General features: G+C 42.1%; 2 protein-coding genes across 5 annotated transcripts in view; one reads left to right on the forward strand and one right to left on the reverse strand.

The window, feature by feature from the left end:
- The window catches only part of LOC143099443 (pterin-4-alpha-carbinolamine dehydratase 2-like), a 15,307-nt gene extending 8,391 nt beyond the window's left edge, over positions 1-6,916 (reverse strand). Inside the window, exons 1-2 of one of the 4 annotated variants that reach the window (XM_076262430.1) lie at positions 6,650-6,892; positions 6,002-6,133 (exon numbers count right to left, since the gene is read on the reverse strand). In XM_076262430.1, the coding sequence (XP_076118545.1) occupies positions 6,002-6,133; positions 6,650-6,757 (240 nt within the window). In that variant the 5' untranslated portion in view covers positions 6,758-6,892. Of the gene's footprint in view, positions 1-5,818; positions 5,831-6,001; positions 6,138-6,649 lie in introns of those variants that run through there. The other 3 variants (XM_076262431.1, XM_076262432.1, XM_076262433.1) reach the window with 3 other exon arrangements.
- Positions 6,917-8,923: 2,007 nt separating this feature from the next.
- Positions 8,924-12,500, forward strand: part of LOC143099444 (uncharacterized) — a 23,835-nt gene continuing 20,258 nt past the window's right edge. Inside the window, exons 1-3 of the mRNA XM_076262434.1 lie at positions 8,924-9,193; positions 10,560-10,668; positions 12,364-12,494. Of these exons, the coding sequence (XP_076118549.1) occupies positions 9,101-9,193; positions 10,560-10,668; positions 12,364-12,494 (333 nt within the window). The 5' untranslated portion in view covers positions 8,924-9,100. The remainder of the gene's footprint in view (positions 9,194-10,559; positions 10,669-12,363; positions 12,495-12,500) is intronic.

Genomic DNA, 12,500 nt, shown 5'->3' on the forward strand with positions numbered 1-12,500 from the left:
GTTTAGAAACAAGACTATATCAGTTAGTGATTAATTTAATTAAAACACACACGAGATAGCCTACACAGTGTACCTAACACCCATGATGAGAATGTCCAGTTCTGGTGACTCTCTCACACACACACACACACACACACACACACACACACACACACACACACACACACACACACACACACACACACACACACACACACACACACACACACACACACACACACACACACACACACACACACAGCCCTAATCCAACAAACACACGCTGTAGAATGGAACAGCCAACAAAGGGCATAAAGCTATGGTGATTACTAGCTCACATTAAAGCTATGGTGATTACATTAGTTTGGTCATTTCACAACATCCACAAAAACATGAGAGACTACTGGGACAGGTTGGCGCCACATTAGGGTGTGTTTGATCAAAAACGTGGGCGTTGCGTTGTTTTCGTCATTCAGTGGTTTGGAGTTAGGCGTCACTCTCCATCTCCTGGAATTCAACGGCCGACAGACACCTCCGAGCTGAGCTCTACGCAGTTTGACAGCATAGCACTGACCCTGTCTATTTATACACAGGGATGCAAACAGGTACAAGGCTTTCCCAGTTCATTAATGTTGCTAGCAATGATAAACATCAGTGTAAATAAAGAGTTCAGATGCAAAAGCCTCTAAATGCCACCTCCGTCAAAAATGAGATAACAATGGTGAGTGAATGCCCTCCACACATAGTATACGTTAATCAAATAATTCTGCTTCAAAACACACTAAATTGGCCCCAGCTGTGGCGCAACTGGCTGGGGCACCTGCACCGTACGCCGGCGACCCGGGTTTGATTCCCGCCCCGTGTTCCTTTCCGGATCCCACCCCGACTCTCTCTCCCATTCACTTCCTGTCACTCTCCACTGTCACCATCATTAAAGGCATAAAAAGGCCAAAAAAATATACTTTAAAAATAAATAAATAAATAAAACCCGCTAAATACCACTCTCTTCCTGGTCTGAAATATCGTTTGTAGGCAAAAACCGAGAGGAGCCTGATAACAAAGTGGGCAGATGGGTTTTGCTCCTGAACTCTTCAGAGGCAACTACAGTCATTGTAACAGTGAGAGGCTGGTCCGAGGCTCAGTCGGAACTTCCTGTATTTCGTCAAACAGTCAAATCTCTCTGATTACACTCTGTAAAGCAGAACGTCAAATTTAGAATGCATCACAAAAACTAGAGAATGATGACCTGAGGTAGATGACACATTTCCTTCCCTGTCAATAATTTTTTTAAGGTACCACTTTGAAGCGCAAAATAATGGGGAAATGAATGAAGGCAGACTGTGAAAGGACTCATGATTGGCATTTGCATGTAGTTGGTGTTGAATAAAGGCTTTTAAACGTGCTGTGGTTTAATAACTGCAATTTAACAGTTTAAATATTCATAATACGCTGATGTGTGAGATTTGAAAATAAACAAGTGGGACTTGCTCAGACTTTTTGTGGCTCAGAGAACAAAGACAAAAATTGAAAAGGTGTTTTATCTGTCCCACAAAAGGCTTTGCTGAGCATACATGTGTAAATAGCACTCACTTAGGCTTGGCCACTCCACAACGCAATGGCGTTACAGCAGGAGCTAACTGCTTGTCTAAGTGGGGGCCCAGTGAAGTTCACACACTCCAAGCCAACCATATCTCCATTACAGCTGAGATGCTCAGGGAGGGTGGGGGGGGGCATGGGCTGCAAAATATGTGTGAATGTCAACCAGACTGAACCAGACAGACCATAATATACTATCATCCAGTCCTCTGTTGGTTGGCGCCACCATACCACAGTTAATCTGTTTCCATGCTCTCCAAAACGAGACTCATGGAGTAAGCATTCTTCTGTTGATGATGTGAATATTTCTCCATTGGAAGTGATTTTGGGTGGTAATAAATATTGGTGTTTTTGATACAGTGAAATGGCCAATTTGTAGCTTTTTGCATGATAGATGTGCATACAGTCCTGGAGACACAGGATGTGCTTTGAAGACGCCGTCTCAGATTTTGACATTAAACTGTTCACACAAAATGGCACCATTTCATTTGTCGCAGAGCACTCTGGCCCCATATTCACACCCGATCAGAGCCAGATCAGGCCCGGTGTAAGATATGGTCTCCGTGGTTACTGTTGTCTTGTAAAGCTAAACCATTTCCAAAGCATTCCACACAAGTGTCAACACAGACCTGAGTTTCTCTGAGTTACAACACATCAGTCAAATCAGATCAAATGATTGTTTGACGTGTACTCCTGACTCAGCTTCGTATGGCTTACTATTGGCAGATGTAGGAATACAGGCCTTGATAGTCTCATAAGTGTGTGTGTGTGTGCGCTTACTATCGGCAGATGTATGGATACAGGTCTTATGAGAGAGAGAGAGAGAGAGAGAGAGAGAGAGAGAGAGAGAGAGAGAGAGAGAGAGAGACAGAGAGAGAGAGAGAGAGAGACAGAGAGAGAGAGAGAGAGAGAGAGAGAAAGAGAGAGAGAGAGAGAGAGAAAGAGAGAGAGAGAGAGAGAGACAGAGAGAGAGAGAGAGAGAGAGAGAAAGAGAGAGAGAGAGAGAGAGATGCACTTCCTCCTACAATGTATCCTTCAATCAAACAAGAAACCTTTTCTTCAACAAATTTAACTCAGAAATGACTAATTTTAATGAACTTAATGACATATCAAAATTAAAGATACTATTAGGAGAAGGAGATAAAGCATATCTTGCTGCCCAGTATGTATCAACATGCCACAATCTGAGGGACAATGAGTGACCTATATCGACACAAACACACACACACTGCATCATACACTGCATTTTATTTTACTTTTACCTATTTAATTTATTCTTATGAAAATCTACTGACATGTATGTGTTCAGATTTATTGTATAACTGCTTTGGCAATATAAGTGAGCTTGTCATGCCAATAAAGCATTCTTGAATTGAATTGAATTGAAAGAGAGAGAGAGAGAGAGAGAGAGAGAGAGAGAGAGAGAGAGAGAGAGAGAGAGAGAAAGAAAGAAAGAAAGAAAGAAAGAAAGAAAGAAAGAAGAGAGGGGTAGTGCTCTACAGAAGATTTTCTCTTGAAAATGTCTGGATTACTTTCTCAATCCTCTCTCCCTCTTCTCTTTCCCAGCTAGTCCATACCAACACACACACACACACGAGTGAGAGAGTGTGTGTGTGTGTGTGTGTGTTTACTATTGGCAGATGTAGGGATACAGGCCTTGATCATTAAACTTGTTCATTAAACATATAAGTGTGTGCAAATGTGTTATTGCATTTGTCAGCAACACAGTACAAAGCCTGTCCAGTTTCAGTAGGAGGCGAGTGCCTGATTTGTATGGCCGTATGCATCAGTGACAGTGTGGCAGACAGGGACTAGATAACTTTGAGTATTTTGACACAGGAAGTAAAGGTTTAGCTCAAGGGCTCTTCCTGATAAAAGGGAGTCTCTCCTCCACATTGTTATCTGCACATCCCCTCTCTGTGAAGCACCTACACAGACGATACTCATGAGAGACAGAGAAAACACACACACACTCTGGATTTAACGGATCTGAGTGTCTTCGTTATTCTGCTTGGGCGGGAGTTTTTTTCTGAGAGGATTTTACCGTTTTAAATCGGCATCCTGCATTCTTACCAGCTCTGAGACGGAGCGCCATAGATGTTGCATGGGCGCCCCGCTCTTTAAGCATGGAGCAACAGCGCCATCATGTGGCCAAAAACAAAACCTCACCTCTGAGGTGTAAGCCCTTAAAAACTTTCAGCTTGTTTCCCAGTGTTAGATTGCATTGCATTTGACTGACACATTTTAACAAAATCGACTCCCAACATGGTAAACAATTAAGGTAGAGTACGATAAGTACAAGTTAGTGCATCAGTGAGTGATATTTCCAGACAGTCAAGTATCAGATCTAGTCAGGTGATAAGTACTAGAATTAGCAAGGCTAGTTGTAAATAGTGCTATGAGAGGAGATATTCTCTGAAGAGCTGGGTCTTCAGGAGTTTTTAAGATCACAGGCAAAGAGTCTACTTTAAAGGATCAAGGACCACAGCCAACAAGAGGGATTAAAAATCTACAGAACCTCACAAAGCCAACAGGAGAGATTAAAAATCTACAGAACCTCACAAAGCCAACAGGAGAGATTAAAAATTTACAGAACCTCACAAAGCCAACAGGAGAGATTAAAAATCTACAGAACCTCACAAAGCCAACAGGAGAGATTACAAATACAATATGGTATGGTGGCTATGACCATGACTATTCAGTTGGAGTAGAGCCACTGTGATGGTTAGTCTATGAGCTTGGTAGACTGTGATGGTTTATCAGGTGTGTGGTGGTTATGTCTATGAGCTTGGTAGACTGTGATGGTATATCAGGTGTGTGGTGGTTATCTATGAGCTTGGTAGACTGTGCTGGCAAAGCAGGTGAGTGGTGGTTACGTCTGAGTTTGGTAGACTATAGTCCCATTCCAGTTTCCATTACCGCACCTGGAACTTCCGGGAACTTCTACGGGGCCGAACAGAGTACCTGCCTCGGGGTAGGTACTTTTGTGCGGCCCTGAAAGAACGAGAGGTAAATGAGGTGTGAACAAGGTGTGGTAGTGGAAGACGGCAAGCACATTTTTAAAAACCTAGCAAGGCAGACATCAGTTACAGCTAAACGGATTACAAGTTAGGCTGTTAGCTTGTTGAGTTGAGGTAGCCAACACTGGATGAACAAATGTCCACTAAAAATAGGCTTTTACTGATTAGAATTTTGATGGTATTCATTTAAAGAAGCACTATGCAACAATTTTAGCAAAAATGACCTTTATTATGCAGGTTGAGTGTCGTTCTGATGGTTCTACAACACTTTCTGGGTCGTTTGGTGGGTGCTTCGTCTCCCCCTATCGCATCTCCGCGGAAAAAACGAATATGTAACTTTCTGGACCTGGTCCGGGTAAATCCGGATGTGACTCAGTGGAAGTATCCAATCGCGCCTCGAAAATGTAGTCAGATTGTGGTTTCGAAGAAGACTGCAAAACAGACACCGACTTGGCTTTGTTGCTGTTGAAATTGTAAGTAGCCTACCCTTTGGGTGAACTTCGTCTTTGTAATGTGGTTTGATAGTCTCTTGAACAATGTGTTTGCTCGACCGTTTTATTGTGAGCCCTGTATGTGTTTGGCTTGGTTTCTTGATGGCTAGCTCACTAGCTAGTGGGGGTTTAGCGTAGCAGTCACTTGCTACCGAAGCTGCAGGGGGAGCTGTGTAGTGAAAAATGTGAGCCCAATTCCGGCGAAAACCCAGAAACAGCGAAGGAATAACCAGACCAGCATAGTGCTTCTTTAACTTTAAGCTGAAGATAGGCAAGCTACCTGTTGTCTGACTCATACAAATCACTCATAGCGTGAAAGAAACAGTAACGACTTGGACATCACAATAAATGAGGCTACCCATCAATAAATCTGCACTGATAAGAAAATAGTAGCAAGGTTTAATTAATAGAAATTAATTTTGTGTGACTCTATGAGAAATGCTCAGTTTATTCAATAGGCTATACGTCCAGAGCGTAGAGACTCGTAAGCCAGTGCCACCGCAACTCTGCCAACATGTCGGTTCTTGCATGCTGCAAGAGACTATGGATGACACTAGGGTTAGGCTGTTTTAAGAGATGTGATGTGTTCATAATAAACATGCCAGGCCATATACTCCCCATATTCCTTGGGAAGTGGGAAGTGTGCTTGAGACTTGGTTAAAGGTTTTGAAGGTCTGCACTCTAGCGGTGTGTGTGTGTGTGTGTGTGTGTGTGTGTGTGTGTGTGTCTGACCTGGTTAAAGGTCTTGAAGGTGACTGCACTCTAGGTGTGTGTGTGTTTGTGTGTGTCTGACCTGATAGAACATCTTAAAGGTGAGCGCACTGTGTGTGTGTGTGTGTGTGTGTGTGTGTGTCTGACCTGGTTAAAGGTCTTGAAGGTAAGTGCACTGTGTGTGTGTGTGTGTGTGTGTGTGACCTGGTTAAAGGTCTTGAAAGTTAGCTCCTTGTAGATGGCGTCTCTCTCCTCCATCTCCACCCAACCTGTGGCCTTCAGCTCCAGCAGCTGCTGCTCTCGCTCTGCTGGGGTCAGCCAGTGGGCGTCCATGGTCTCTCTCACACACACACACACACACACACACACAGAGGATAAAGAGGAAGATAAATATAACCCACATACACAAAGACTCCACTAGATGGCACTAAACTAACGCAAAAGCACCACCCCTTTATTTTACTCGATTTCGGATGAACGTTTTGTCATTCACGTGACTGCACAGTAGACAAGCGTATGGAGAACAGAATAAGAGAGCCAGTGTTATTTTAGTCATCCAAATGTGTCACTAAGTTTATACCGGTCTACCCAGGCTAAGGGCTTAACGTTCTCATTTGTAGACGAGTTTTGATGTTGATAATCGCAATCGTGGACGTCAAACGTAGGCTAAAAGGACAGGGCTGCCGTTTCCAGCTGAATGTCGATTCATGTATTTGGTAGTCAGACTGTCGGATAACCTGACGAGACTAGTCGGCCACTCGTTTAGACATTCGGTTCTGGCTGCAGGAGGTTAAGTTAGCAAACTTTATTTAGCCCTGGAAGAGAGATCGTCTTTGCAAAAAACATTCTTACCATTTTAGCAGAAAGTATGCGCTGCAGCGGCGTTCTGTCGACCGATTTCGAGAGAAGATTTGGCCACAGGTGCCTCGTACTCAGTGTAGTAAACATTAACCACCGCATGTTTCCATTCAGTCACTCTGCTAGCTGCGGTCTGCTTGCCAGCTGCGCGCGAGGCGCCTGCGTTTCCATCAGCCCCAGATCCGGAGCTGTCTATATATGCGCCTGATAGAAAATAAGAGTTGCGCGAGTCGCTACAAACAATTGAACATTTTTTTTATATGTTTATATATAGTTTTAATATTTCCCAGACGTCGCTCTAGTCTAGTGCAAATAACCTGGTTTGTAATGCAGGGGTCAGCACCTTCCAGGCATTATAAGTCTGTAGGCCTAAAAATTAATTTGTCGCCTGAACGTCTCCCAGAACAGTGTCATGCTGCTGGCAAAACCTATTAGTGCAATACGATACCAGTAATCACTGTGGAAACACTGGTATGATGAAGTGCAATGTGTTTGTGTTTTTATTTATTTATTTATTTGTTTATTTTCTTTATCTGTTTATTTTTGTCTATTTTATGTATGGTGTATATGTCATGCCTGTGTCTTCTGTATGGACTCTAAGTCTAAGTCTGGCAATAAAGTTTTTGTTGTTGATCATGGTGATGATTTATACGCTACCGCTCCATGCGCGATTGGGTCTGCCCAGATTCTGTAAGGTGGCAAAATGATATGGTTCACCAAAGTTTGTATAGGCATAATAATAGTAAGACTTATGTTTAGGCCTATGTAAATGCTATTTGGCAGACGCTTTTGTCCATATATAGCCACTCACAATTGAAGTTGTCCAATTGGCAGTCATTGGAAAACATCAATAAACATTGATGAAAAAGCCTATATTAAACATTATAGGCTACATTAACACTACAAATGACAACCAATAGTAAAACAAATACCCTAAAGAATACCAACATATAATTTAACAGAATCATTAACAATAACCACACTCTGTAAGGAAATAATACGCCTAGTTAGAAACTGCATTTAGCACTTTCCTAAATCCAAGTCGCAATGCTATTATAATACATAGCATGTAATATCATAGCATGTTGTAAGTAAGGGATAACGGCCGCCGAGGTGTCCTGTTATACGGAATTAATGGACGAGGGCGAGGGGCAAAAAACTCCCGACGCGCAGCGCAGTGCCTCCGCCTGAGTCCATTAATTCCGTATAACTGGACACACCTTGAAGGCCGTTATCCCGCTTATCACCCGGTTGCCACTAGCATTCATGGTATTAAATTAACAATAGACTTTGCATAGTTAATAAGCAAGCTGTCTGTAGACTTTAGACTGTGCACTTTGCAGCATTTAAATTAGGGCCCAGTGTGAGTGTTGACCTTTATAATTTCCAGACATTTGATAAATTATTTGCTGAAGCCTGCGAAAACACATTTGCAATGGTGGCGAGGTTGCAGAGAAGGCCACACCATGCGCAATTGTGTAAAGGTTTGTACATAGAGACAGTAGGCTATACAGTGTTCTATTGCCTACTGCCGTCGCTCACTTGCACTGCACTCAGATTACCCACAGCATACCTCTCCTATCTGCTGTTGCTGGTGAGAGAGAATCCCGGAGATGATTAGTTATTTAGAACAGTGGTTTTCAAAGTGAGGGCCGAGGCCCCCTGGGGGGCCGTGAGAGGGTGCCAGGGGGGCCTCAGCAAGTTGGAAGGAAAAATAAATTCAACAAATAAATACATTTGAAAAATGTAAAATATACCTATTACTATGAGGATTGTTATACAATGCCATTATAATAATTTGTCGCATATCTGAACATTATATTTTCCATGATAATGACTGCAGAATAGCAGAAAGCCCCAAATGCAATTTTTACACACTGTATGCTCCATCGTGAAGTGCTTGTGGTCAAAATAATTATTAGGATAAGCTTATGTATTTTTACATTTGCCGTAGTATTGTCGATGGGTTTAATAACACATCAAGGGGGTCCTTGGCCAGAACTTGTGGGGGGCCTTGTTGTGGAAAAGTTTGGGAACCCCTGATAGAATAATAGAACATTAACGATGTGGCCTATTAACACGATTTCATCTCATTGCATAACCAACATAGCTGTCCACTGACCAATGGGGAAAACACACTTGGATGTGCACGTAACTGTCAGCGCGTGATTGGAGGAGAGAGAGATGTTGAGGGTGCAACACTGAATGCCTCCACGTGCGAGGCTGCGAGCATGACTACATGCCGACTGAAGCCTGTCACTGCTGTCTAATCGAGACTGCGTGGCCACACGTAAACAAGACCGACGCGAATGCATTTTAAGAGACTGATCCAGCTTTCTCGATAGAGCGATAATATTCGAGAATATAGCCTCTAACTCGTGATTGTCGGAGGAAAGTGGAGTTTTTGACATATATTGTTTCTTTCTGTCATTGTGTGGTTTTCAAATGAAGCAGAACAGCCCTGTCCCAGCGTTTCTCAGCAAACTGTGGACACTCCTCGAGGAACAGTCAACGAATGACTTAATCCGCTGGAGTCAAGTGAGTAAGCCTAGGAGAGAGTCCGTTAGACAGTAGAAGTCCAGGTTTAGACAAACAGCTCTTTCCCTGGGTGTTAGAAGAAGCACATGCTTCTGTGTTTGAAAAGGTTGCTCTTTAAAACGTGAGGGGAAATTGAGTCATGTCATGAACGGCTAGAGATGCGGGAAGCTATCTATAACCCACTGACCGGAGCATCAGGTTACGCATGAGTTTTCTGAAGAGTTCACTTGGCTCAACCATATGTCAACTCCATTTAGTTGGAGAATTAGATTTTACAAGGCTGCTGACACAGCTATAAACGCATGAACATGTTAGATTGGCCAATCGGTTCTTCAGAATGTCATAGTAGAACCTTTTGTAGTGCTTCAAAAAACCCTCAAGGCAATAGTTCTTTGAAGAAACAGTAAACGTACTTTAAAGGAACAGTATGTAAGAAATGTATTTCAATTAATCATAAAATGGCCCTGATATGTCACTATACATTAAGAAATCATGTTCATTTTATATACTATAAAAAGTTGCAGCCCTCAACTGTTGATGTTGTCATGTTGTGTTTTGGCCTGATGCGCCACCCTCCACCTATCTACTAATCACAAGGTGGTAGCACAGGCAAGTGACTGCCTGCTGAGCAGTTCTGCTTGCCGCACCTCCGACGGTGCCATAAAAGTCAGTAGTGTTTCGGCATCTGGGTTGCCAGCTCTGCCAGTCAGGGGGGAGGGGGACCACTCTACAGTAATTTGAAAGTGATTGTAGTACCAGTTTTGACCACAATCTTACATACAGTTCCTTTAATTTAAGACATGAAAATAGACTTTCTAGAACATTTCACTTCATATAGGCTAAAGGTTCAACAATAAGGTATGGTTCTTTATAAAACCATATAGTGATGAAAAGTAGCATTATAAAGCACCTTTAATTTTTAGAGTGCAGCACAAGAAGCTAATGGACTGGAAAATGGACTTTGTTCTAGTCCTCCCTTAAATAAATCACCACCTGCTATTCTCATCTAATATTAACGTTTGCAAGTTAATATTGAGACTTGTCTTTGTCTCCCAAAGTGTTAATATGAAGAGCACTCTGAATGAACAGCCTCTGGCCAGTTCAAACACACATGTGCATCACTCACTCTTTCTCTCTCTCTCTCTCTCACACACACACACACACACACACACTCATTCACGTTTAAATGGTCTGCTATTGGAGGACTCCTGTCCTATGGCATGTTGAGTTATATTTAGAACCCGCCCATAATCCGGTTAATGTGATTCCAAGGCTAGCCACATGATGCAGGTGTGTGTGTGTGTGTGTGTGTGTGTGTGTGTTACATGATTGTGTGTTTGACCCGAGCCCTTGTCTTGTTGCACAGGATGGCTGTAGTTTCCTGGTGCTGGATGAGCCGCGCTTCAGTAAGGAGGTTCTGCCTCTCTACTTCAAGCACAGCAACATGACCAGCTTTGTGAGACAACTCAACATGTGTACGTCCAACCTTACACTATGTGTGTGTGTGTGTGTGTGTGTGTGTTTGTGTGTGAACCTGATTGTGATCCTGAACCTTATAGCCTATACACAACCTATAGTGATTACTTATAGCCTAGACAACCTATAATGATTACTTATAGCCTAGACAACCTATAGTGATTACTTATAGCCTAGACAACCTATAGTAATTACTTATAGCCTAGACAACCTGTAGTGATTAATTATAGCCTAGACAACCTATAGACGACCTATAGTGATTACTTATAGCCGACAACCTATAGTGATTACTTATAGCCTATAGACAACTTATAGACAACCTATAGTGATTACTTATAGCCTATAGACAATTTACAGACAACGTATAGTGATTACTTATAGCCTAGACAACCTATCGTGATTACTTATAGCCTATAGACAACTTACAGACAACCTATTGTGATTACTTATAGCCTATAGACAACATATGGTGATTACTTATAGCCTAGACAACCTATAGTGATTACTTATAGCCGACAACCTATAGTGATTACTTATAGCCTATAGACAACTTACAGACAACCTATCGTGATTACTTATAGCCTATAGACAACATATGGTGATTACTTATAGCCTAGACAACCTATAGTGATTACTTATAGCCTAGACAACCTATAGACAACCTATAGTGATTACTTATAGCCAACAACCTATAGTGATTACTTAAAGCCTATAGACAACTTATAGACAACCTATAGTGATTACTTATAGCCTAGACAACCTATCGTGATTACTTATAGCCTATAGACAACATATAGTGATTACGTATAGCCTAGACAACCTATAGTGATTACTTATAGCCCAACCTATAGTGATTACTTATAGCCTAGACAACCTATCGTGATTACTTATAGCCTATAGACAACATATGGTGATTACTAATAGCCTAGACAACCTATAGTGACTACTTATAGCCTATAGACAACTTATAGACAACCTATAGTGATTACTTATAGCCTAGACAACACATAGTGATTACATATAGCCTAGAGAACCTATAACCATAACTTATAGCCTATAACCAACCTATAGTGCTTACTTATATCCTATAGACAACCTGTAGTGATTACTTATAGCCTATAGCCAACCTATAGTGATTACTTATAGCCTATAGACAACCTATAGCTAAACATGTTGGTGATGCACAAACATGGATCCATTGAAAGTGGCTAGACAGACTCCAAAGCACTTACATTTACATTTATTTAGATACTTTATACATTACATTTATTTAGCTACTTTTTACATTTACATTTATTTAGATAGTTTAGCTGATACTTTCTTATCAAACCACCACAAGGGGGCGTAAGTGCAGAACACCCAGGGGAGATAGTAGTAGAAGGAAGTGCTGGGGGGGTTGCTCATGTTGGGTTTGTTAGATGTGTCAGGAGAAGAGGCTCAATGCACAGGTGACATGAACACCTACACACACAAGACAAAGTTTTTGGCAGACACTTCAGTGAATGGTGGTAAAAATGTCTATAGATAACATATGTAACTGCCTTTGGTAATGTATGTCCTCTTTCATAAACATATTTGAAGCTGTTTGTGTGTGTGTGTGTGTGTGTGTGTGTGTGTGTGTGTGTGTGTGTGTGTGTGTGTGTGTTGTGTGTGTGTGTGTGTGCGTGCGTGCGTGCGTGTGTGTGTGTTTACAGATGGCTTCCATAAGGTGGTGCACGTAGACTCGGGTTTGCCCAGAGACACAGAACACACGCAGAGTGTGGAGTTTCAGCACCCATATTTCCAGCGCTCTCAGGAGCACCTTCTTGGCCTCATACACAGGAAGGTAGGA

This window comes from Alosa pseudoharengus, unplaced genomic scaffold (genome assembly GCF_046254945.1).
Source record: "Alosa pseudoharengus isolate Yale_2024_CS ecotype anadromous, Long Island Sound unplaced genomic scaffold, YU_APseudo_1.1 YU_APseudo_1.1_scf_28, whole genome shotgun sequence".
Lineage (NCBI taxonomy): Eukaryota > Metazoa > Chordata > Actinopteri > Clupeiformes > Clupeidae > Alosa > Alosa pseudoharengus.